This window comes from Salvelinus fontinalis, chromosome 12 (assembly GCF_029448725.1).
Source record: "Salvelinus fontinalis isolate EN_2023a chromosome 12, ASM2944872v1, whole genome shotgun sequence".
NCBI classification, from domain to species: domain Eukaryota; kingdom Metazoa; phylum Chordata; class Actinopteri; order Salmoniformes; family Salmonidae; genus Salvelinus; species Salvelinus fontinalis.
The window spans coordinates 8,809,183-8,831,160 of NC_074676.1; the positions used below are offsets into that span (position 1 = coordinate 8,809,183).

Below are 21,978 nucleotides of genomic sequence, written 5' to 3' on the forward strand. Positions count from 1 at the left end.
GTACCTCAGAGTATGCTATTCTTTTCTTCTGAAATAGAATACAATTTCTTCATATCATGCTTCTTTAGACTTAAATCAAATCAATTTATATAGCCCTTCGTACATCAGCTGATATCTCAAAGTGCTGTACAAAAACCCAGCCTAAAACCCCAAACAGCAAGCAATGCAGGTGTAGAAGCACGGTGGCTAGGAAAAACTCCCTAGAAAGGCCAAAACCTAGGAAGAAACCTAGAGAGGAACCAGGCTATGAGGGGTGGCCAGTCCTCTTCTGGCTGTGCCGGGTGGAGATTATAACAGAACATGGACAAGATGTTCAAATGTTCATAAATGACCAGCAAATAATAGTAATAATAATGAACAGGTCAGGGTTCCATAGCCGCAGGCAGAACAGTTGAAACTGGAGCAGCAGCACGGCCAGGTGGACCGGGGACAACAAGGAGTCATCATGCCAGGTAGTCCTGAGGGCATGGTCCTAGGGCTCAGGTCCGAGAGAGAGAAAGAAAGAGAGAATTAGAGAGAGCATACTTAAATTCACACAGGACACCGGATAAGACAGGAGAAATACTCCAGATATAATAGACTGACCCTAGCCCCCCGACACATAAACTACTGCAGCATAAGTATTGGAGGCTGAGACAGGAGGGGTCAGGAGACACTGTGGCCCCATCCGATGATACCCCCAGACAGGGCCAAACAGGCAGGATATAACCCCACCCACTTTGCCAAAGCACAGCCCCCACACCACTAGAGGGATATCTTCAACCACCAACTTACCATCCTGAGACAAGGCCGAGTATAGCCCACAAAAATCTCCGCCACGGCATAACCCAAGGGGGGCGCCAACTCAGACAGGAAGACCACGTCAGTGACTCAACCCACTCAAGTGATGCACCCCTCCTAGGGACGGCATGGAAGAGCACCAGTAAGCCAGTGACTCAGCCCCTGTAATAGGGTTAGAGGCAGAGAATCCCAGTGGAGTGAGGGGAACCGGCTAGGCAGAGTCTAAAATAAATAATGGATTTATTGTGAAGGTGTAGGCTATAATACATGGATTTATTTTTATTTTTTTTAAATGTAGATGTTCCAAAGGTATGTGTGGAAGCCAGGAGATGCTAAATGTGTTTATGTTAATTAACGGTCAATTATTGTGAAACTGGCAGGCATTTGCTTGACAATCACCGGCTCACACATCCCTAGGCCTGATCACCGACAATGATAATAGGGAGAAGGTCAGAGACCTGGCAGTGTGGTGCCAGGACAACAACCTCTCCCTCAACGTGAGCAAGACAAAGGAGATTATCGTAGACTACAGGAAAAGGAGGGCCGAACACGCCCCCAATCACATCCACAGGGCTGTAGTGGAGTGTGTCGAGAGTTAAGTTCCTTGGTGTCCACATCACCAACAAACTATCATGGTCCAAACACACCAAGAAAGTTGTGAAGAGGGCACGACAACGCCTTTTCCCCCTCAGGAGACAGAAAAGATTTGGCATGGGTATCCAGATCCTCAAAAAGTTCTACAGCTGCACCATCAAGATCATCCTGACCGGTTGCATCACCGTCTGGTATGGCAACTGCTCGGTATCCGACCGTAAGGCGCTACAGGCGGTAGTGCGTAGAGACTAGGTACATCACTGGGTCCAAGCTTCCTGCCATCCATGAACTATACACTGGGCGGAGTCAGAGGAAGGCCCAAAAAATAGTCAAAGAGTCCAGTCACCCAAGTCATAGACTGTTCTCTCAGTCACCAAGTCTAGGTCCAAAAGGCTCCTTAATAACAGCTTCTACCCCCAAGCCATAAGACTGCTGAACAATTCATCAAATGGCCACCCGGACTATTTGCATTGACCCCCCCACTTTGTTTTTACAATGCTGCTACTCAATGTTTATTATGTATGCATAGTCACTTTAACCCTACCTACATGTAAAAATTACCTCAACTAACCTGCACATTAACTTGGTACAGGCACCCCGTGAATAAAGCCTCATTATTGTTATTTTACTGTGTTACTTTTTTTCTTTTTTTAAACTTTAGTTTATTTAGTAAATATTTTCTTAACTCTATTTTCTTAAAATTGCATTGTTGGTTAAGGGCTTGTAAGTAAGCATTTCACGGTAAGATCTACTACACTTGTTGTGTTCGTCGCATGTGACAAATACAATTTTATTTGATCACTGACGTCATCATGATTCGACCCTGTATTTTTCCGAGTTCCCAGTTGTCCTGAAAGCACCATAAATCCAGAGAATGCCAGACTGACGACAAAGTTGACGACAAAATTTGCCCACGAAGGACCGCCGCGCCACCTTCCTGTTCAAATGAGCACAGCACAACAAGGTGAGTACAAAAATGTATTGTATGATGCTGCATAAATTATGTAATATACCAGGGAGATATGTAGTTATACTGTAGCTAAGAAAGTAATACTAACGTTAAGTGTATGTTGTGTATTAAGCTTTACATGCTAAAATCGCCACTGCTTACATGTTCTATGTTTTTGGCTGCTTTTGAAAGCAAAATACAAATTGAAAACAGTATTGGCATTGTTGAACTCGATTTTCATTATGTCAAACTAGGACTGATGGTTTGGTTACCACGGCAACTACTGTAGCTATCTAGTAAACTTGCTAGCTACTTCAGTGGATGTTAAACACATTTCTACCGGCAAATTAACACATTTCTAGCGACAAATGTGTTAAAGTATAGCCATGGTATAAAAGGGTAATCAACTCAGGGGTCTATGGAAAATAATAGAATTCCTTGGAAGGACAGTTGTACCTCGCTAACGTTAGCTGTTCTTGGAACACACCTTCCGTGTCATTCATTATTTTCCATAGAATGCATAGCCCATCGTTGATTATCCCTTACATAACTTATGTTTTTTTTCCAGGTTCGCCTGGTTTATACACAATATACAGTGAGGTATGCAGCACACAACACACCAGGGACTTATTCAATGGAATTATTATATTTAGAACACATTACTCTTATAGTGGGTATACCTGTTCTATGCGGTATATTTCGATACTGAGTCGGCTAGGTTTGATGACCCAAGGAAATAGCGAGTCAACACGCGTCTTTGGAAGCTTCTAATGAAGACCACTGCAATGCACTTTCTGTAAATGACGGTGAGTTATTTTAATTGTTGATTAAAACTTCATATCGTACGTACCAGATGTGTGTCGTCAAATTATTTTACGAGCAATATATGCCACTCGCTGTTTATTGTCGACGCATAGTCACTACACCCCTACCTACATGAACAAATTTACTCAACCTTTACCCACGCACACTAACTCGGTACCGGTACCTCCTGTATGGTATTGTGTTACTTTTTATTATAATTTTTTATTATAATTATTTTTAAACTTTAGTTTATTTGGTAAATATTTGCATAACTCTTCTTGAACTGCACTGTTGGTTAATTAAGGGCTTGTAAGTAAGCATTTCACGGTAAGATCTACACCGCATGTGACAAATAATGTTTGATTTGATTTACACGTTTCTCTAGTTGAACGCAAGCAAACTGCTACACCACTATGGAAGGCCAAGAGTTTCAAATCGTCTTACTCGTCTCACACTTGTAATTATCATTTTTCACTTCCTTTTTTCTAGTGTCAAATGTCATTTATTGTACACGTGATTTTTTTCACTGTGTTTACAGGCGATTTGAACACTTGTTTTGGGCATTTTTACACACGTTCATTACACCTGTTCATTGTGCATTTGTGACTCACCACATGGATTCGGTCTTATGTAGCAACATTTTAATTTATTTTATTTTTATTTTTTTACATTGGATAAAAGTAGAGACTCAGAGCTACAAAATTGTATATCATACACTGCATTTGAGGAAACAATTGGAAAGTAATTCTGCTTTGAAAGTTGATCAACTTGTAAACTCTCTTTTGAGAAAACCTCCTTTCAGTGTTTTGGTACTACTAGTGAGAGCCCTTCTTTGTCTACACCCATTCAGCATTGTTCACACCTTCGTAAGCCTTAGCCCCACCCATCTCTTTAAGGGTTGATCCATGTGTTCTGTACTAACCTGCCAGCTACTTCCAGACATCTAAGAGACAGAGAACAGCTCACTGAACATTACTCGCCCTAGCAGAGCTGGTTAGGCTGTTATGTTATCCAGAGCGTTGGTGACTGCAACAGTGCTGTCAGATTGTCCACTCATAAATTCATAGCGTTTTGCGTTCTAAGTGCACACTGGACGCTCTGGCGAATAATTAGGGTTGTTCCGAAAGCTCTGACCTCACAACGACAGTCAAGCACCCAAGCTAACTGGTTAACATTGGCTAGCTAAACTCAGCAAAAAAATAAACTTCCTCTTCTGTCAACTGTGTTTATTTTCAGCAAACTTAACATGTGTAAATATTTTTATGAACACAAGATTCAACAACGGAGACATAAACTGAACAAGTTCCACAGACATGTGACTAACAGAAATGGAATAATGTGTCCCTGAACAAAGGGGGGGGGGGGGGGGGGGGGGGGTAAAAATCAAAAGTAACAGTCAGTATCTGGTGTGGCCACCAGCTGCATTAAGTACTGCAGTGCATCTCCTCCTCTTGGACTGCACCAGATTTGCCAGTTCTTGCTGTGAGATGTTAGGCACCTGCAAGTTCCTGGACATTTCTGGGGGGAATGGCTCTAGCCCTCACCCTCCAATCCAACAGGTCCCAAATGTGCTCAATGGGATTGAGATCCGGGCTCTTCGCTGGGCACAGGGACTATGGTGGTCTGGTTGAAACATGTAGGTATTACAGACTGGGTCAGGGAGAGGTTGAAAATGTCAGTGAAGACACTTGCCAGCTTGTCAGCGCATGCTCTGAATACGTGTCCTGGTAATCTGTCTGATCCCGGTGCCTTTTGAATATGAACCTGTTTAAAGGTCTCGGCTACGGAGAGCGAGATCACAGTCTTCCAGAACAGATGGTGCTCTCATGCATGGTTCAGTGTTGCTTGCCTCGAAGTGAGCATAGCAGGCATTTAGCTCTAGCTCGTCTGGTAGGTTAGTGTCACTGGGCAGGTCGCGGCTGGATTTCTCTTTATAATCTGTGATAGTTTGCACGACCTGAAACATTCCACTCGCTCCAGAGCCGGCATAGTAGGATTCGTTCTTAGTCCTGTATTGACACTGGCTCATCGGAGGTTGTAGAGGGATTTCTTATAAGCGTCTGGATTAGTGTCCCACTCCTTGAAAGCAGCAGCTCTAGCCTTTAGCTCAGTGCAGATTAGAGCCCTGCACGGGCATGAATTTTAAGCCCAAGCTTTACCCATGCCTGCGATGTTCAGGCCGTACCCTACCCAATTGCTTCTGCCAAATTTAAGGCCCGAACCTGCCCGAAACCCGAAATCAGAGAACTTCCTCCGTTAGTAAATCCATTATTTGCTCCTCAATGTCTGTCACTTGCACCCTGCATACACTCTGCTCATGGCGGTTCTGTGTAGCCATAGCAACGGCTACGCTTTGGTTTCTCTGCTCAATGAAGATATATGAGAGAGCTGTTAGCTACTTTATCATTCTAAACTCCGACAAAACTCAATTCACATTTATTTTCTGTGAAATAATCTCTCCTTTCTTATATTTGACAAGGTTGAGGCACTTCTGACACCATTGTGTTAGATATGACTGCACTGCACTGCAGAGCATGAGCAAATGGCTCAGCTTCAAAATGTTAATTATCAGTTTAGTGATACCTGAGCCCTGCCCGTACCCTAGTTATTGATGAAGAAAACGGGACCCTACCCGGCCTTAACCTGATTTAAAATGTCGGGGCTCGTCGGGCTCGGGTCGGGTAGCTCTAGTGCGGATGTTGCCTGTAATCCATGGCTTCTGGTTGGGGTATGTACATACGATCACTGTGGGGACGCCGTCGTCGATGCATTTATTAATGAAGCCGTTGACTGATTTGGTAAACTCCTCAATGTTATCGGATGAATATATTCCAGTCTGTGCTAGCAAAACATTCCTGTAGATTATCATCCGCTTCATCTGACCACTTCTGTATTGAGCGTGTCACTGGTACTTCCTGTTTGAGTTTTTTGCAGGCCACTCTTGAACGTCTAAAACTTAATAGAAAGTGTATAAAAATGATAATTCGCCTATATTTTCAAATAACTGCCCTTTTTCTGGCCCGCAAATAGCTTTTGACTAACAAATCAGTCCACACAAAAATCTGTGCAGCCCTCCGCTGAATTTTGAAATCCCCATGTGGCTCTCGAGCCTAAAAAATTGCCCACCCCTGCTATAGTAAGTCCCTAGTTGTAACGGCTGTCTTCAGGTGAAAGAGAGGAGGACCAAACTGCAGCGTGATGATAATCCATATTTTAATAGGCTATTTAAACAACGAACAAAAACAACAAACTGACAGAAAGAGTCCTGAACTAGTGAACAGAGAACAGATGAACACACGAACAGGAACAATCACCCACAAAACAGGTTACCTAAATATGGTTCTCAATCAGAGACAATGCAAAACACCTGTCTCTGATTGAGAACCATATCAGGCCAAACAAGAAACCCCACATATAAACAGACAACATAGAATTCCCACTCAGCTCACGTCCTGACCAACACTAAAACAACGAAAACACAAAAGAACAATGGTCAGAACGTGACACTAGTTAAGTCACCAGTTAGTATCTATGTAGGCAGTTATTTCCTGTAATATATACAGTACTAGTCAAAAGTTTGGACACACCTCTCTAATTTCTCTCTAATTTTCTCCTTCTCTCTTTCTCTCGGAGGACCTGAGCCCTAGGACCATACGTCGGGACTACCGGCCGTGGTGACTCCTTGCTGCCCCCAGTCCGCCTGGCCTTGCTGCTATTCCAGTTTCAACTCTTCTGCCTGCGGTTATGGAACCCCTACCTGTCCCAGACCTGCTGTTTTCAACTCTTAATGATCGGCTATGAAAAGCCAACTGAGATTTATTCCTGATTATTATTTGACCATGCTTGTCATTTATGAACATTTTGAAAATCTTGGCTCTCTCTAATTTTCTCCTTCTCTCTTTCTTTCTCTCGGAGGACCTGGGCCCTAGGACCATGCATCGGGACTGCCGCCCGTGGTGACTCCTTGCTGTCCCCAGTCCGCCTGGCCTTGCTGCTATTCCAGTTTCAGCTGTTCTGCCTGCGGTTATGGAACCGCCACCTGTCCCAGATCTGTTGTTTTTCAACTCTTAATGATCAGCTATGAAAAGCCAACTGAAAATTATTCATGATTATTATTTGACCATGCTTGTCACTTATGAACATTTTTGAACATCTTGGCATAGTTCTGTTATAATCTCCACCCGGCACAGCCAGAAGAGGACTGGCCACCCCTCATAGCCTGGTTCCTCTCTAGGTTTCTTCCTAGGTTTTGGCCTTTCTAGGGAGTTTTTCCTAGCCACCGTGCTTCTACACCTGCATTCTAGCTGTTTGGGGTTTTAGGCTGGGTTTCTGTACAGCACTTCGAGATATTATCTGATGTACGAAGGGCTATATAAAATAAAATTGATTGATTGATTGATTGACCTACTCATTCAAGGGTTTTTCTTTATTTTTACTATTTTCTACATTGTAGCATAATAGGGAAGACATCAAAGCTATGAAATAACACATATGGAATCATGTAGTAACCAAAAAAGTGTTTAACAAATCAAAATATATTTTAGATTCTTCAAAGTAGCCACCCTTTGCCTTGATGACAGCTTTGCACACTATTGGCATTCTCTCAACCAGCTTCATGAGATAGTCACCTGGAATGCTCAAATATAAAATATATTTTGATTCGTTAAACACTTTTTTGGTTACTACATGATTACATATGTGTTATTTCATTGTTCTGATGTCTTCACTATTATTCTAGATTGTAGAAAATAGTACAAATAAATAAAAACCCTGGAATGAGTAGGTGTGTACAAACTTTTGACTGGTACTTTATGACTTTTGACTGTAAATATGACATATTGTACATATTATTATGACTGTACATATTATGACAGTAGTGTGATGTTTGTGTGTTAGGAGGGAGTACCCTGGCGAGTTTAGCCCTAAGATATTCCTGGTAGAGTGGAGCCGCAAGAAGAAACTGGAGCAACCACGATATGAGATGGTAAGTTGACCACTTTATATTAGCCATGGTCTTACAACATACAAGCTGTCAAAACCATTTATGTGTAGTGTTGATATGTGCGTTTGGTTTCTAACAATGTATTGTGTATGATGTTTTCAAGTACAGCGCTCTCAAGACCGGGCGTTCCAATCCATAGTTACAGTGACGGAGAAAAAGTACAGATCCACTCTGCGGTGAGTTTAAACAGTGCCTGCAGAAAGTATTCATACCCCTTGACTTATTCCACATTTTGTTGTGTTACAGCCTGAATTGAAAATGTATTAAATATATATATATTTTTTTTACCCATCTACACACAATACCCTATAATGACAAAGTGAAAACATGTTTTTAGAAAATGTATTGAAAATATATTTGGAATGTCAGCATGGTGGTGGCAGCATGGTGTTGGCCGCATCATGCTATGGGGATGCTTTTTAGCGGCAAGGACTGGGAGACAGGTAAGGACAGGGGGAACAATGAATGGAGCCATATACGGGCAAATCCTCAATGAAAACCTGCTTCTGAGTACAAATGACCTTAGGCTTGCGGCAAAGATTTACGTTCCAACAGGACAATGACCCCAAGCATACAGCCAAAGCAGTGCTAGAATGGCTTCAGAACAATAATGTGAAAGTCATTGAATGGCCCACCCAAAGCCCAGACTTCAATCTCATTGAAAATCTGTGGAAAGACTGGAAGAATGCTGTTCAACACTGCTCCCCATCAAACTTAACAGTGCTTGAGAAGATCTGCAAGGAAGAATGAGGGAAAGAAATCCCCAAATCCAGATGTGCAAGTGCTTCTACAGAGTATTGACTCAGGGGTTTGAATACTTATGTAAATGAGATTTCATTTTCAATCAATTTGCACACATTTCTAAAAACATGTTTTCACTTTGTCATAATGGGGTATTGCGTGTGGGTGGGTGAGAAAAACATATATTTAATCCATTTTGAATACAGGCTGTAACAACAAAATGTGGAATAAGTCAAAGGGTATGCATACTTTCTGAAGGCACTGTAGTGAATGTGTTAGTCACCCAGGGAGTGACCCAATGCATATTACGTAACGATGCTATAATAATGCTTAATAGATGCGTTATTAACTCATAATAATGCTAAATGACTTAACACAACACTTTCTATTTTATTATATCCATGCAGGGAGAAGTCAAAGAAATATGCAGAGCAGGCTGCTGCTATAGTATGTCTACGTGTTCTGGGACTGCCAGAGGGGCGGACGGGTGAAGAGTACTCTGGGTTGGTGGGCAAGAGAAAGAGGGAGGTGAAGAGGAATGAGAAGCCAGATGAGGAGGACACCACTGTAGAGTATGGAGCCAGGAAAAGACCCGTCTAAAAATCCAAAGGAGCAACAGCTGAGGAAGACATCAGGGCACCAGCTGTTCCAAATGGTGTACAGCACAAGACAAGCACAGAGTGATACTGCACTGTGTAAAATGACTAATGCTTTACGACCGCAATAAGACGGTATGCTCCTTTTATATTAAATGGTGGCGGATTTGCAGCAGGGGTCAGCTCTTGCCAGGGGGAGTGATTGATACAGTAGCGGCCATATTGTTGTGAGTTTGAGACATTGCCTACAAGAGCAGCGTACAGTGAGTAACTGAGATATTCTGTCAGCTCCCGCCCCAATAGTCAAACATCAATCAGCATGAGGCATTCAATGCTATTTATTTTCCCTCCTGGATTATTTTGTTTTTAGACAACAAGCATGTTTGGTGTCTGTGTGAAGAAGGCATGCTCTACAGGGGATTAAGAAATGGCCCTATTCTTTAAAAAAAAATTAAAAATGTTTTGATTTGATAACCAAAACTATTAATTTGATTTGTTTATGAAAAAAATTGTCAAATATGTAACAAGACAGTATGGCAGTCAACTTGAAATCACACATTCTCCTTATGCTTGCAATACTGAATGTTTTCTGCTGTAAAGTCACGATAGAAAACCACTTATCAACATTCAGCACCACATCATATTGACCAGAAGCAAGGTAATTATTGGTTATGTTTTATTGTTATTGACAGAAGTGTATGTACTGTGTAATAAAAGGTGCCAGAGGAGGGCAGTACAGGAGCTGTATAAAGCTAGTTCGTTTTCTCAGACAGTATGTATTGTACCATTGTCTTCTATGGGGCCTTACACAATTGTTGAAAACGTACTTTTTTGCAGTTTTCATCCTTATAAAGTGGTTGTTGCTCTATCACTGTTAAGCCATAAAGGTTTATGTTTTGATTGTAGTATGAGTGGTGTGTGTGTGTCTGCTGTTGGATCACGGATGGTTTCTTTGTTTTTAAAAATGTTTGCTTCAAATGAGATAAGTATTCGTATCGTTGATTGATTGCAGTCTCCAGAAATACATTCATTGTCTTGCCACGTGATTTGATACTGTAACATTGTCTAGTAGCTTGTAGGCCTACAGTACTCTCTCACCAGCTACTGTACGCGGGGTGATGCGAGTGTAGTATTTTGCTGACGTCATGAACGGAGCTGTCTGTAATGCTTTGTTTGTAATGTGGAAGTTTGGAGTAGACTACTAGCCTACTTCATCAGTCATCAAGAGTAACTACGGTCGAACTATTGTCTATGCGTCTTTTTTAGTCCGAGGACTGAACTGGTGAAGTATCAAGAGAATATAATATAATCGTAATAAATGTCGCCTGGAGAGGACACGCATTTAGTTATTTACAACTTCGGATAGGCTTCTTGTTGCTGTTTATAGTGTAAACTAAAATAATTTCCTCCTGTTGTATCGTTAACGTTTTGAATCCAGTTTTGAAACAACCCAGGAATAAAGAACTGTAAAGAACCGACTCGTAAGACCGAATGACTACTGTAAATTGTAGCGGCAATGAGGAACTGGACTTCAGACTTATTTTCGGAGAGGACGAGCAACAACAGCTAGGCCCCGCAGGTGAGTTTTTAAAATTTTGTTTTACAATGTATCCGTATTCCACAAAGCCTTAATAGAATGTTACAAAGTTACCAATTTGGTGCAAATGTTCTGTTTCGTCTTGGCTAGATTGCGGTATCTGGTCATAGAGCCGAACCACGACTGTAAGGCTGCATTCTTTGACCAATATCAAATCATATTTTATTGGTCACATACACATTGTTGGCAGATGTTAATGCGAGTGTAGCGAAATGTTTGTGCTTCTAGTTCCGACAGTGCAGTAATATCTAACAAGTAGTCTAACAAATTCACAACAACTACCTTATACACACAAATGTAAGGAATGAATAAGAATATGTATATATAAATATATGGATGAGTGATGGCCATGCGGCTTAGGCAAGATGCAGTAGATGGTATAGAGCAGTATATACATATGAGATGAGTAATGTAGGATATGTAATCATTATTAAAGTGACGTTATTTAAAGTGACTAATGATTGGCATAGACAAGATGCAGTAGATGGTATAGAGCAGTATATACATATGAGATGAGTAATGTAGGATATGTAAACATTATTAAAGTGACGTTATTTAAAGTGACTAATGATACATTTATTAAGTCCATTTATTAAAGTGGCCAGAGATTTGAGTCTGTATGTTGACAGCAGCCTCTATGTTAGTGATGGCTGTTTAACAGTCTGATGGCCTTGAGATAGAAGCTGTTTTTCAGTCTCTCGTTCCCTGCTTTGATGCACCTGTACTGACCTCGCCTTCTGGATGATAGTGGGGTGAACAGGCAGTGGCTCGGATGGTTGTTGTCCTTGATGATCTTTTTGGCCTTCCTGTGACATCGGGTTCTGTAGGTGTCCTGGAGGACAGGTAGTTTGTCCCCGGTGATGCGTTGTGCAGACCGCACTACACTCTGGAGAGCCTTGCGGTTGAGGGTGGTGCAGTTGCTGTACCTGGCGGAGATACAGCCCGACAGGATGCTCTCAATTGTGCATCTGTAAAAGTTTGAGTGTTTTAGGTGACAAGCTATATTTCTTCAGCCTCCTGAGGTTGAAGAAGCGCTGCTGCACCTTCTTCACCACGCTGTCTGTGTGGGTGGACCATTTCAGTTTGTCCGTGATGTGTACGCAGAGGAACTTAACTTGCCACCTTCTCCACTACTGTCCCGTCGATGTGGATGGGGAGGTGCTCCCTCTGCTGTTTTCTGAAGTCCACGATCGTCTCCTTTGTTTTGTTGACATTGAGTGAGAGGTTATTTTCCTGACACCATACTCCGCGGGCCCTCTCCTCCTCCCTGTAGGCCGTCTCGTCGCTGTTGGTAATCAAGTCTACCACTGTAGTGTCGTCTGCAAGCTTGATGAGTGAGTTGGAAGCGTGCATGGCCACGCAGTCATGGGTGAACAGGGAGTACAGGAGAGGGCTGAGAACGCACCCGTGTGGGGCCCCAGTGTTGAGGATCAGCGGGGTGGAGATGTTGTTTCCTACCTTCACCACCCGGGGGTGGCCCGTCAGACAGTCCAGGACCCAATTGCACGGCCTGGGGTCAAGACACAGGGTCTCGAGCTTAATGACGAGTTTGGAGGGTACTATGGTATTAAATGCTGAGCTGTAGTCAATGAACAGCATTCTTACATATGTATTCCTCTTGTCCAGATGGAATAGGGCAGTGTGCAGTGTGATGGCGATTGCATCGTCAGTGGACCTATTGGGGCGGTAAGCAAATTGGAGTGGGTCTAGGGTATCAGGTAGGGTGGAGGTGATATGCTCCTTGACTAGTCTCTCAAAGCACTTAATGATGACAGAAGTGAGTGCAACGGGGCGATAGTCATTTTGTTCAGTTACCTTAGCTTTCTTGGGAACAGGAACAATGGTGGCCATCTTGAAGCATGTGTCGGCTATTGTAGCCCTCTACATAACCTAGGCTATCAATTGAGTAGCCGAATAAGCCTAGAGTAGCCTACAGATTAAGTTGAATAAGAATGTACTTTTTATATCTTTAAATGTTAGGATTAAGTTCTAACATAAAATGCCACACTAGTATTTTATTATTGTACTGTAATCAATGTGCATAATAACCAGTGACGATTTTAGCATGTAAATCTTGGTGGGGCAAACCCCCCCATTTATTTTTTACATACATGCCAGCAATGCATGCCACAATACTAAACAATACATTCATTGCATTGTAACGATGACAAACAGTGCCCGCAAACTGTTAGGGCCTACATAAAGCTGTCCCAACACCTTACCACTGCCACACCTGGCTATCAGCGGAGCCTTGTCTGGCAGCGAAACAGTTCATTCAGCCTCTTTTACTGCCTTTTAAAAATATAGCTGATATGGATGACTTGCTTAAACAAATGTGGTTTCTACTGACAATTGAGATGTACAAACTATGGCATAAGGGGACGATGAGCGGATAAGAGGCAATCCGTAATATCGATTAAGACACAGGCGTAGTCAATATAACTGTTTGTTCAGCACTTTTGAAATGTACAGCGAGAGAATTCAGACCAAGTCACAACCATAGGATAAATAAAGGGGGCATATAAGCAGACAATGGAAGCTCTTTCAATATTCGATGATGACATTTCTCTAAAACAGGCTATAGGCTACATGTGCACCGCCAAGTCAGAACAGTAAGTTATGAGGTGAAAAGGGAACAAATTATTAGGGTGAGGAACATGGGCTAATAACAGCTTACTACACAACACACACTTAGTATTACTTTCTTAGCTACAGTTTTCATATCTCCCTGACATATTACATCATTTATACAGCAGCATACAAAATGTTTTTGGACTCACCTTGTTGTGCTGTGCTTACTTGAACAGGAATGTGGCGCGACGGTCCCTCTTGTAGGCTATAGAAAGAGGCCCGAAATCCCGACTTGGAATTCAGAGTTGGATGACCAATTCCGAGTTTGCAGTTGTTTTGAATGTGGCAGAAGTCATGCTGGATTGACAGCATGGCCAATGTATTAAAACTTTTCTGGTCCATGGCGCTACCCCTTTTTTCGTGAGATCCAATTGGTAGTTACGATCTTGTCTCATCGCCGCAATTCCCCTACGGACTCGGCGAAGGTCGAGAGTGAAGCTGCACTGCTTCTCGACACACTGCTTGCTCAACTCGGAAGCCAGCCGCACCAATGTGTCGGAGGAAGCAATGTCAAACCACCACAGAAAGCACTGAGCTAGGCTGAAACACCTGCAGTTTGGTGCTGCCTTTCTCAAGAAAGCAAAAAAGAGACCATGTTTGTATGCGGCTTTATTAACTCAATTATATATTTAGGATATGTGACACGTATTAATGCCAAAATAACATGCAAACAGAATATAAATATATATATTATTATTATCTTTTATTTATTTATTTTTTATATTAGCTTAACAGCCCTGAATGACGCGTCGCCACTGATAATGACACACCAGACTTGAATGACACGGAGTTTATTACACAGTTGCATTTGATTATATCTAATCAGATCCTGGTCCAGTTTAAATTTGGATATATGCCAAATCTGAATGTCTCAATATACAGTATCACTGTGTAATTTGTAGAGTAAAACACTATTGTATTGACAACTGCCCATTTTGTCATTTGGGGGGTCTTGCACAGAGATTTCAGGAGAAAAGCCTGGGGAAAGGGTCAAATGTCAGTGACATTGGGGTTTGTTTCGCCTTGGCTAGATTGCGGTATCTGGTCATAGAGCCGAACCACGACTGTAGGCTGCATTCATTGACCAATGTGTCGGCTATTGTAGCCCTCTACATAACCTAGGCTATCATTTACATTACATTTACATTTAAGTCATTTAGCAGACGCTCTTATCCAGAGCGACTTAAAAATTGGTGCATTCACCTTATGATATCCAGTGGAACAACCACTTTACAATAGTGCATCTAACTCTTTTAAGGGGGGGGGTTAGAAGGATTACTTTATCCTAATCAATTGAGTAGCCGGATAAGCCTAGAGTAGACTAGAGATTAAGTTGAATAAGAATTCACTTTGTATATCTTTAATATCTATTGTAATAGAGGAGAATAAAACATGATAGTCTTGTTTTCCATCAGCCATTTCTCTTGTCTGTTTCCTTATTTCCAACTCCTGTAAATGGCACGCGCATCTGTCAGGCGCCAACACATTCTACCACTCAGCCAGAGGGGCCGCCGAGCCGGTGTTGCATCAGATAACGTTTATATTAATTACATTCATTTTGCAAATAAGTCAAGGCCAAGGGCCGTTCTTTTATGTGCTCCAAATCGTGGCACACACAGTCCTTGGACATCTCACCATCTTTGCATTTTGTGTACAGAGCAGGACAGTGTGTGGTTATGTTTGTCCTTGTGTGAACTAGTGTAGACAGTAGGCTGTGGAGTTTAAAAGTATCGACGTGACCACTTATCGCAGGCACTTTCCTGATATTGTTCATGAAGATAAGTAGCCTATACTAGAGAAATGTGAAGTTTGAGATGAAATAAATTTGCTAATATGGGTAAATTGGACCATTGATGGCCACAATCATGAAACTAGTAGTAGTAGGATGATTTAGAAAAACATGGTGCACATGAATGTTATAAATGTATCATTCTATTTATTGTTATGGAACAAATGCAGACAATTTATCATGTAATGGAATTTTGTCCATATTGCCGACCAGCTCTAGAAGGCCGCCGCTTTTGTTGCTGTTGCTAACTAACTGTGAGAACATACAGTTAGTTAGTTGTGTGATTTAGAGTGGTGAGTGCTGCTGTTGTTAATCTATCCATCACCAAGCCACAGGAGCCCCTGCCAAACAGGTCAATCTCTATGTCTAGTCTTCCCCACAGTTTGTGGAGAGACTCTGAAATGGCATTTATGACAACATTCCCAGTGGGTTATGGATGACTAGTCGAGGCTGTCTGTGTTAAAGGATCGATCAAAAGAGAGAGTAGTCGATAGTGAGTAGTTGATCAGAGAATTATCATTTGTTTGCCTGTTATCTCCTCTCTGGAGTAATGCAGGGAGCAATGGCACCCTTTTTATCTGCTGCTGTATGCCCTGAAGACTAGACACTTTGCATTGAAAATGAACCTCCCCCTCAATTTGCCTACACTCCTATCTAGAACCAAAAAGGGTTCTTCGGCAGGCCCCATAGGAGAACCCTTTGAAGAACCACATTTGGTTCCAGGTTCCCTTTCCAGAGGGTTCTATGTGGAACCCAAAATAGTTCTACCTGGAACCAAAAAGGGTTCTCCTATGGGGACAGCCGCAGGAGCCTTTTGGAGCACTTTTTTCTAAATGTACTTTTTTTATACCTAGGTCCAGACCCTGGTGACAGCACGCCATACTATACCACCCAGTCTATGGTCAATCAGCCTATTGGCCAGGCCCAAGACTTACAACAGAGCCAGCAGCACCATCAGGCTGCTTCTCAACAAGCTCCTCTCCAAACCTATGGTAACTACCACCCCAGCTCCAGCTATGAAGTTCACAGTTCCAGATACTGTCCCATGGGACACCTCCCCAAGGCATTCGACTGCCCAAGCATCCAGATCACATCTATCAGTCACAGTCACCAAGAGCTGGGCTCCAGCCAGGATGCCGTGCCCATCAGTGGGGCAGACGGCGGGGGGGAGTGTGGTCGTGAACGGTCCTGGTCCAGGGATCACCTCTACCTACCCCTGGACCCCTGTTACAGGGACTCATCGTCCCTGAACCCCAGCCCTTGCAGTAGCCTGTCCTCCAGGAGCTGGCTGTCCGATGTGTCCTCCTGCGAGTCCTTTTCGCACGTTTACGACGACGTGGAGGCTGAGCTGAACGAAGCGGCCGCCCGATTCACTATGGGTTCCCCGCTGGCCTCTCCCCTGGCCTCCCCTGGCTGCTCCCCACAAGGCCAGGCCGCAGGGGGATTCGGGGTAGAGCTGTGGCAGCAGCAGTACTTCATGAACACCCACTCCCTCTCGCCCCACCAGTCCCCTCGCCAGTCGCCCCGTCAGTCCCCCTGTCACTCTCCGCGCAACAGCGTCACAGACGAGAACTGGCTTAACCCGCGCCCCACCTCCAGGTCCGGCTCAAGGCCCACATCACCTTGTGGGAAGAGACGACACTCCAGCGCAGACGTCTACGGACAGGGACCTTCCCCCACCCCATCCCCTCATCAGTCCCCCTGCCCCACCCCCAGCCACTCTCCCAGGGGCAGCGTAACAGAGGACACCTGGGTGGTTGGAAGCCCTGGTGCCATGGGGGCCCTCCTGTACAACCTCCCTGAGGTAGACGTTCCCTCCAAAACCAGGAGGACATCTCAGCAGGCTCACATGGGTCTACTGCATGGACAGGGAGACTCAGGGCTGGTGCCAGAAGACCAAGGAGTCGTGTTGCCTTACCTGGACTCACCTGCAGATGAGTCTGGGTCTACTCTAAAACAGGATGGCCTTTTTGAAGAACTTTTTCTCTCGGTTCCCTCACACTTCACCTGGAACAAACCCAAACCTGGCAACGCACCCCTTTTCAGGTTTGTTATTCATAATTACATAAGCATCAATTCTCACGTGTGCTTCATCATGCTAACCACCAGTTGAACACTCTCATTTCTGCGATCACTCAGCATGGTGCAGACATTGTACTACCATATCAACCCTAGCAAGGGCCAGGAGATCATAACTAGAGGTGAAGAACAAGATACCGACCCCTATGATTTTTTTAACACCAAATCTGAATGACTGTATGTTTATGAGAAATAATGTCTGGGTTGTAGTCGTTAACGCACACTGTAGCAAACATTCTTGCAATGGAAAATTAGCATTTCTTATTGGGCAAGTTCAGGTAATCCCTCCCTGTTTCAGTCTGTTTTCTTCCATTTGCTGCCTAAGTAATATGACCCTGTGTTGCCTTCCCACCCAGGACCTCATCCCTACCCCCACTGGACTGGCCCCTGCCTAGCCAGTTTGGCCAGTGCGAGTTGAAGGTGGATGTGCAGCCACGGGGCCACCACAGGGCCCACTACGAGACAGAGGGGAGTCGGGGGGCCATCAAGGCTGCCTCAGGAGGACACCCTGTAGTCAAGGTTAAGAGAAAGTCTTTCACAACCTCATGACACCAGACCTGGGTCCAAATAGTATTTGCACTTGTAAAGCTCAATCTAGCACAGCTGAAGTATTTAAACACATACTATTTGAATCCAGGTCTGCATGACACAAGTACAGTTGAAGTCTGAAGTTTACATACACCTTAGCCAAATACATTTAAACTCAGTTTTCATCATTCCTGACATTTAATCCTAGTAAAATTCACTGTTTTAGGTCAGTTAGGATCACCACTTTATTTTAAGAATGTGAAATGTCAGAATAATAGTTGAGAGAGTGATTTATTTCAGCTTTTATTTATTTCATCACATTTCCAGTGGGTCAGAAGTTTACATGCACTCAATTAGTATTTGGTAGAATTGCATTTAAATTGTTTAACTTGGGTCAAACGTTTTGGGTAGCCTTCCACAAGCTTCCCACAATAAGTTGGGTGAATTTTGGCCAATTCCTTCTGACAGAACTGGTGTAACTGAGTCAGGTTTGTAGGCCTCCTTGCTCACACACACTTTTTCAGTTCTGCCCACAAATTTTCTATAGGACTGAGGTCAGGGCTTTGTGATGGCCACTCCAATACCTTGACTTTGTTGTCCTTAAGCCATTTTGCCACTACTTTGGAAGTATGCTTGTGGTCATTGTCCATTTGGAAGACCCATTTGCGACCAAGCTTCAACTTCCTGACTGATGTCTTGAGATGTTGCTTCAATATATCCACATAATTTTCCTCCCTCATGATACCATCTATTTTGTGAAGTGCATCAGTCCCTCCTGTAGCAAAGCACCCCCACAACATGATGTTGCCACACCCGTGCTCACGGTTGGAATGGTGTTCTTCGGCTTGCAATCTTCCCCCTTTTTCCTCCAAACATGACGATGGTCATTATGGCCAACAGTTATATTTTAGTTTCATCAGACCAGAGGACATTTCTCCAAAAAGTACGATGTTTGTCCCCATGTGCAGTTGCAAACCGTAGTCTGGCTTTTTTATGGCAGTTTTGGAGCAGTGGCTTCTTCCTTGCTGAGCAGCCTTTCAGGTTATGTGAATATAGGACTCGTTTTATTGTGGATATAGATACTTTTGTACCCGTTTCCTCCAGCATCTTCACAAGGTCCTTTGCTGTTGTTCTGGGATTGATTTGCACTTTTCGCACCAAAGTACGTTCATCTCTAGGAGACAGAACGCGTCTCCTTCCTGAGCGGTAGGACGGCTGCGTGGTCCCATGGTGTTTATACTTGCGTGCTATTGTTTGTACAGATGAACGTGGTACCTTCAGGCTACCATTTTTTTCCTGAGGTCTTGGCTGATTTCTTTTGATTTTCCCATGATAAGTTTGAAGGTAGGCCTTGAAATACATCCACAGGTACACCTCCAATTGACTCAAATGATGTCAATTAGCCTATCAGAAGCTTCTAAAGCAATGGCATCATTTTCTGGAATTTTCAAAGCTGTTTAAATGCACAGTCAACTTTGTATGTAAACTTCTGACCCACTGGAATTGTGAGACAGTGAATTATAAGTGAAATAATCTGTCTGTAAACAGTTGTTGGAAAAATTACTTGTGTCATGCACAAAGTAGATGTCCTAACCGACTTGCCATAACTATAGTATGTTAACAAGAAATTTGTGGAGTGGTTAAAAAACGAGTTTTAATGACTCCAACCTAAGTGTATGTAAACTTCCGACTTCAACTGTATGTATAGACGGTCTCTGTCGGCTCTGACCAAGAAGATCAATATGATTGCGCTAGACTTTATGCCTGGTTCACATAACAAGTTGTGTTTTGATAAACTGCTGTTTGCAATTGTAACCTCGAGGTGTCAATCAACATGTGACATCCTGCGATATCGAAGGAAGTGTTCTTGTTACAACGAACTGTCTTGAGTGGGCGTTTTGTGCAATTACTCCCTCCCTGTTATTACTTGAATCAGACATTTGTTTAACAATGTTATCAGGGGTTTGTGACACTTGTTCATATATTAGGCTCAGTAAATATGGGGGGTGACGTAGCTTATGCAAACCCAACCAACCACAAGAGCACTGGCAGCCCTAATCTCATACTGTAGTTTCTCGCTCTCTTGCTCTCCTTCTCTGTAAACGACAGATACATGGTAAGCCTCAGACAGACAGCCTGTTATTGTAGCCCAACAGCTCTTCATTTAACACAGGAGTGTGCAAGCATGTGTGTGTGTACATGTGAGCTTTATGTTCTGTATATTCAAGTCCACATCAAGCATTGCCTTGGAAGCCATAACTCTAGTAAACAACTAGACTGTGCTGCGACTCACTACATGAGAGAGGAGGGATCCAAGGTGTATGCATTTAAACCCATGGATGGATCACAACTCGTACTCTAGTTACTCCAAAGTGCTGCACATACACCAACAACTACACCCTTTGATCTCTTACCATTTTAAGTCGTATGTGCTTGGGGTATCACACTGGGCATCACACTGGGTATATCACCGGAGCGTATCACCTAACGTTTAGCAGAGCACTACTTGCCAGTGGGGCTGGAATACAATCCCTGGATCAGGGCTCAGAGTATCAACTAACATTGAGCAGAGCTCTATTTGCCAGTAGTACTGCAGTGGGACTGAACTACCATCTATGGATCAAGGTGCAGCCAGGCTGGAACAGATGCAGGCTGAGATAAGCAAAGCTTTATTAAGTCCTGGCTCTCATGTAATATATACCAGCTAGTTTATTTTGGGGTGGCTTCATTACTCTCGTGTTAAAGCCACACAGCTTCACACTCTAGTCCTCTGTAATGCCACAAGCGGTGTTTCCCTGTACATTACATCACGTAGGTCGTGTTGGACATTCCTCAACCTCATGCTGGCTCTTCAGGGGCACAACACATTTTTGGTGACCTCAAATTGTTTCAATTGGGTAATTTCATTGCAGGCAATCCAGGATGTGAATTGCATAGTGCAGGTCACATTTTCGACATTGTCTGGGTGTATTGCGATATGTACAGAGCATTGGCATTGGTTTGGCATACTGTTTCTAAACAGATCCAAACACAGCTATTCAAATGTACAGTGCAAAGAACAAGAGTGCTCATAAGAAGAAGTGAAACATGGTGCGTTCATATATTTGTTAACCAAATGCGGTAGAATGCTTATTTGATTTCTACGGCTTGGTGTCATTTACAGCTCCTTGGATACGACGAGAAGCCAGTCAACCTGCAGATTTTCATTGGAACGGCAGACGATCGCTACTTGAGACCACATGTCTTCTACCAGGTGCACAGAGTAACGGGAAAGACGGTGGCTACTGCTTGCCAGGAAAGCGTAATAAGCAGTACAAAGGTTCTGGAAATCTCTCTCCTCCCCGAAAACAGTATGTCCACCAGGTACTGGTCATAACCATGTCATATTTATGTTTTCAAAAGCATCACAAGGCTAAAAGTAGAACATTTGGGCTTGTAATTTATTGGTATTATGATCTCAAATGTAAAATGCCAACCACTGTGAATTCTCATCATTTTTGAACGATTTAGAACAGATGATAGCATGTTAAAAATGGGAATGGACTTTCGTCTCAGAATAAGCATATTTCTACACCTAGAACAAATAGAAACAGACAGACCATAACTATTTTGTCAAGGACATGTGGCTGCCTTTCCATAATACAAGAATCCAGGCATTATTTTCTCACACTATCTGATACTTATTTGTCACTATTCAACAAACTACATAACATCCTAAAATGACGTGAAGAATGTGAACTATTTAAAGCATTATGGTCATTCTTTATTAAGGGCGGCAGGCAGCCTCGAGGTTAGAGCGTTGGGCAGTAACCGAAAGGTTGCTGGTTTGAATACCGGAGCCGAGAAGGTGAAAAAAAATCTGTTGCTGTGCCCTTGAGCAAGGCAATT

General features: G+C 43.1%; 1 protein-coding gene across 3 annotated transcripts in view; it reads left to right on the plus strand.

Moving 5' to 3' along the window:
* The first annotated feature begins 2,165 nt into the window (after positions 1-2,165).
* LOC129866740 (nuclear factor of activated T-cells, cytoplasmic 3-like) overlaps positions 2,166-21,978 on the plus strand; it is a 32,241-nt gene continuing 12,428 nt past the window's right edge. The window contains exons 1-7 of one of the 3 annotated variants that reach the window (XM_055939578.1): positions 2,166-2,338; positions 8,024-8,111; positions 8,233-8,305; positions 9,278-11,045; positions 16,338-17,529; positions 17,919-18,081; positions 21,254-21,453. In XM_055939578.1, coding sequence (XP_055795553.1) covers positions 10,958-11,045; positions 16,338-17,529; positions 17,919-18,081; positions 21,254-21,453 — 1,643 coding nt within the window. In that variant the 5' untranslated portion in view covers positions 2,166-2,338; positions 8,024-8,111; positions 8,233-8,305; positions 9,278-10,957. Of the gene's footprint in view, positions 2,339-2,358; positions 3,130-7,615; positions 8,112-8,232; positions 8,306-9,277; positions 11,046-16,337; positions 17,530-17,918; positions 18,082-21,253; positions 21,454-21,978 lie in introns of those variants that run through there. The other 2 variants (XM_055939579.1, XM_055939580.1) reach the window with 2 other exon arrangements.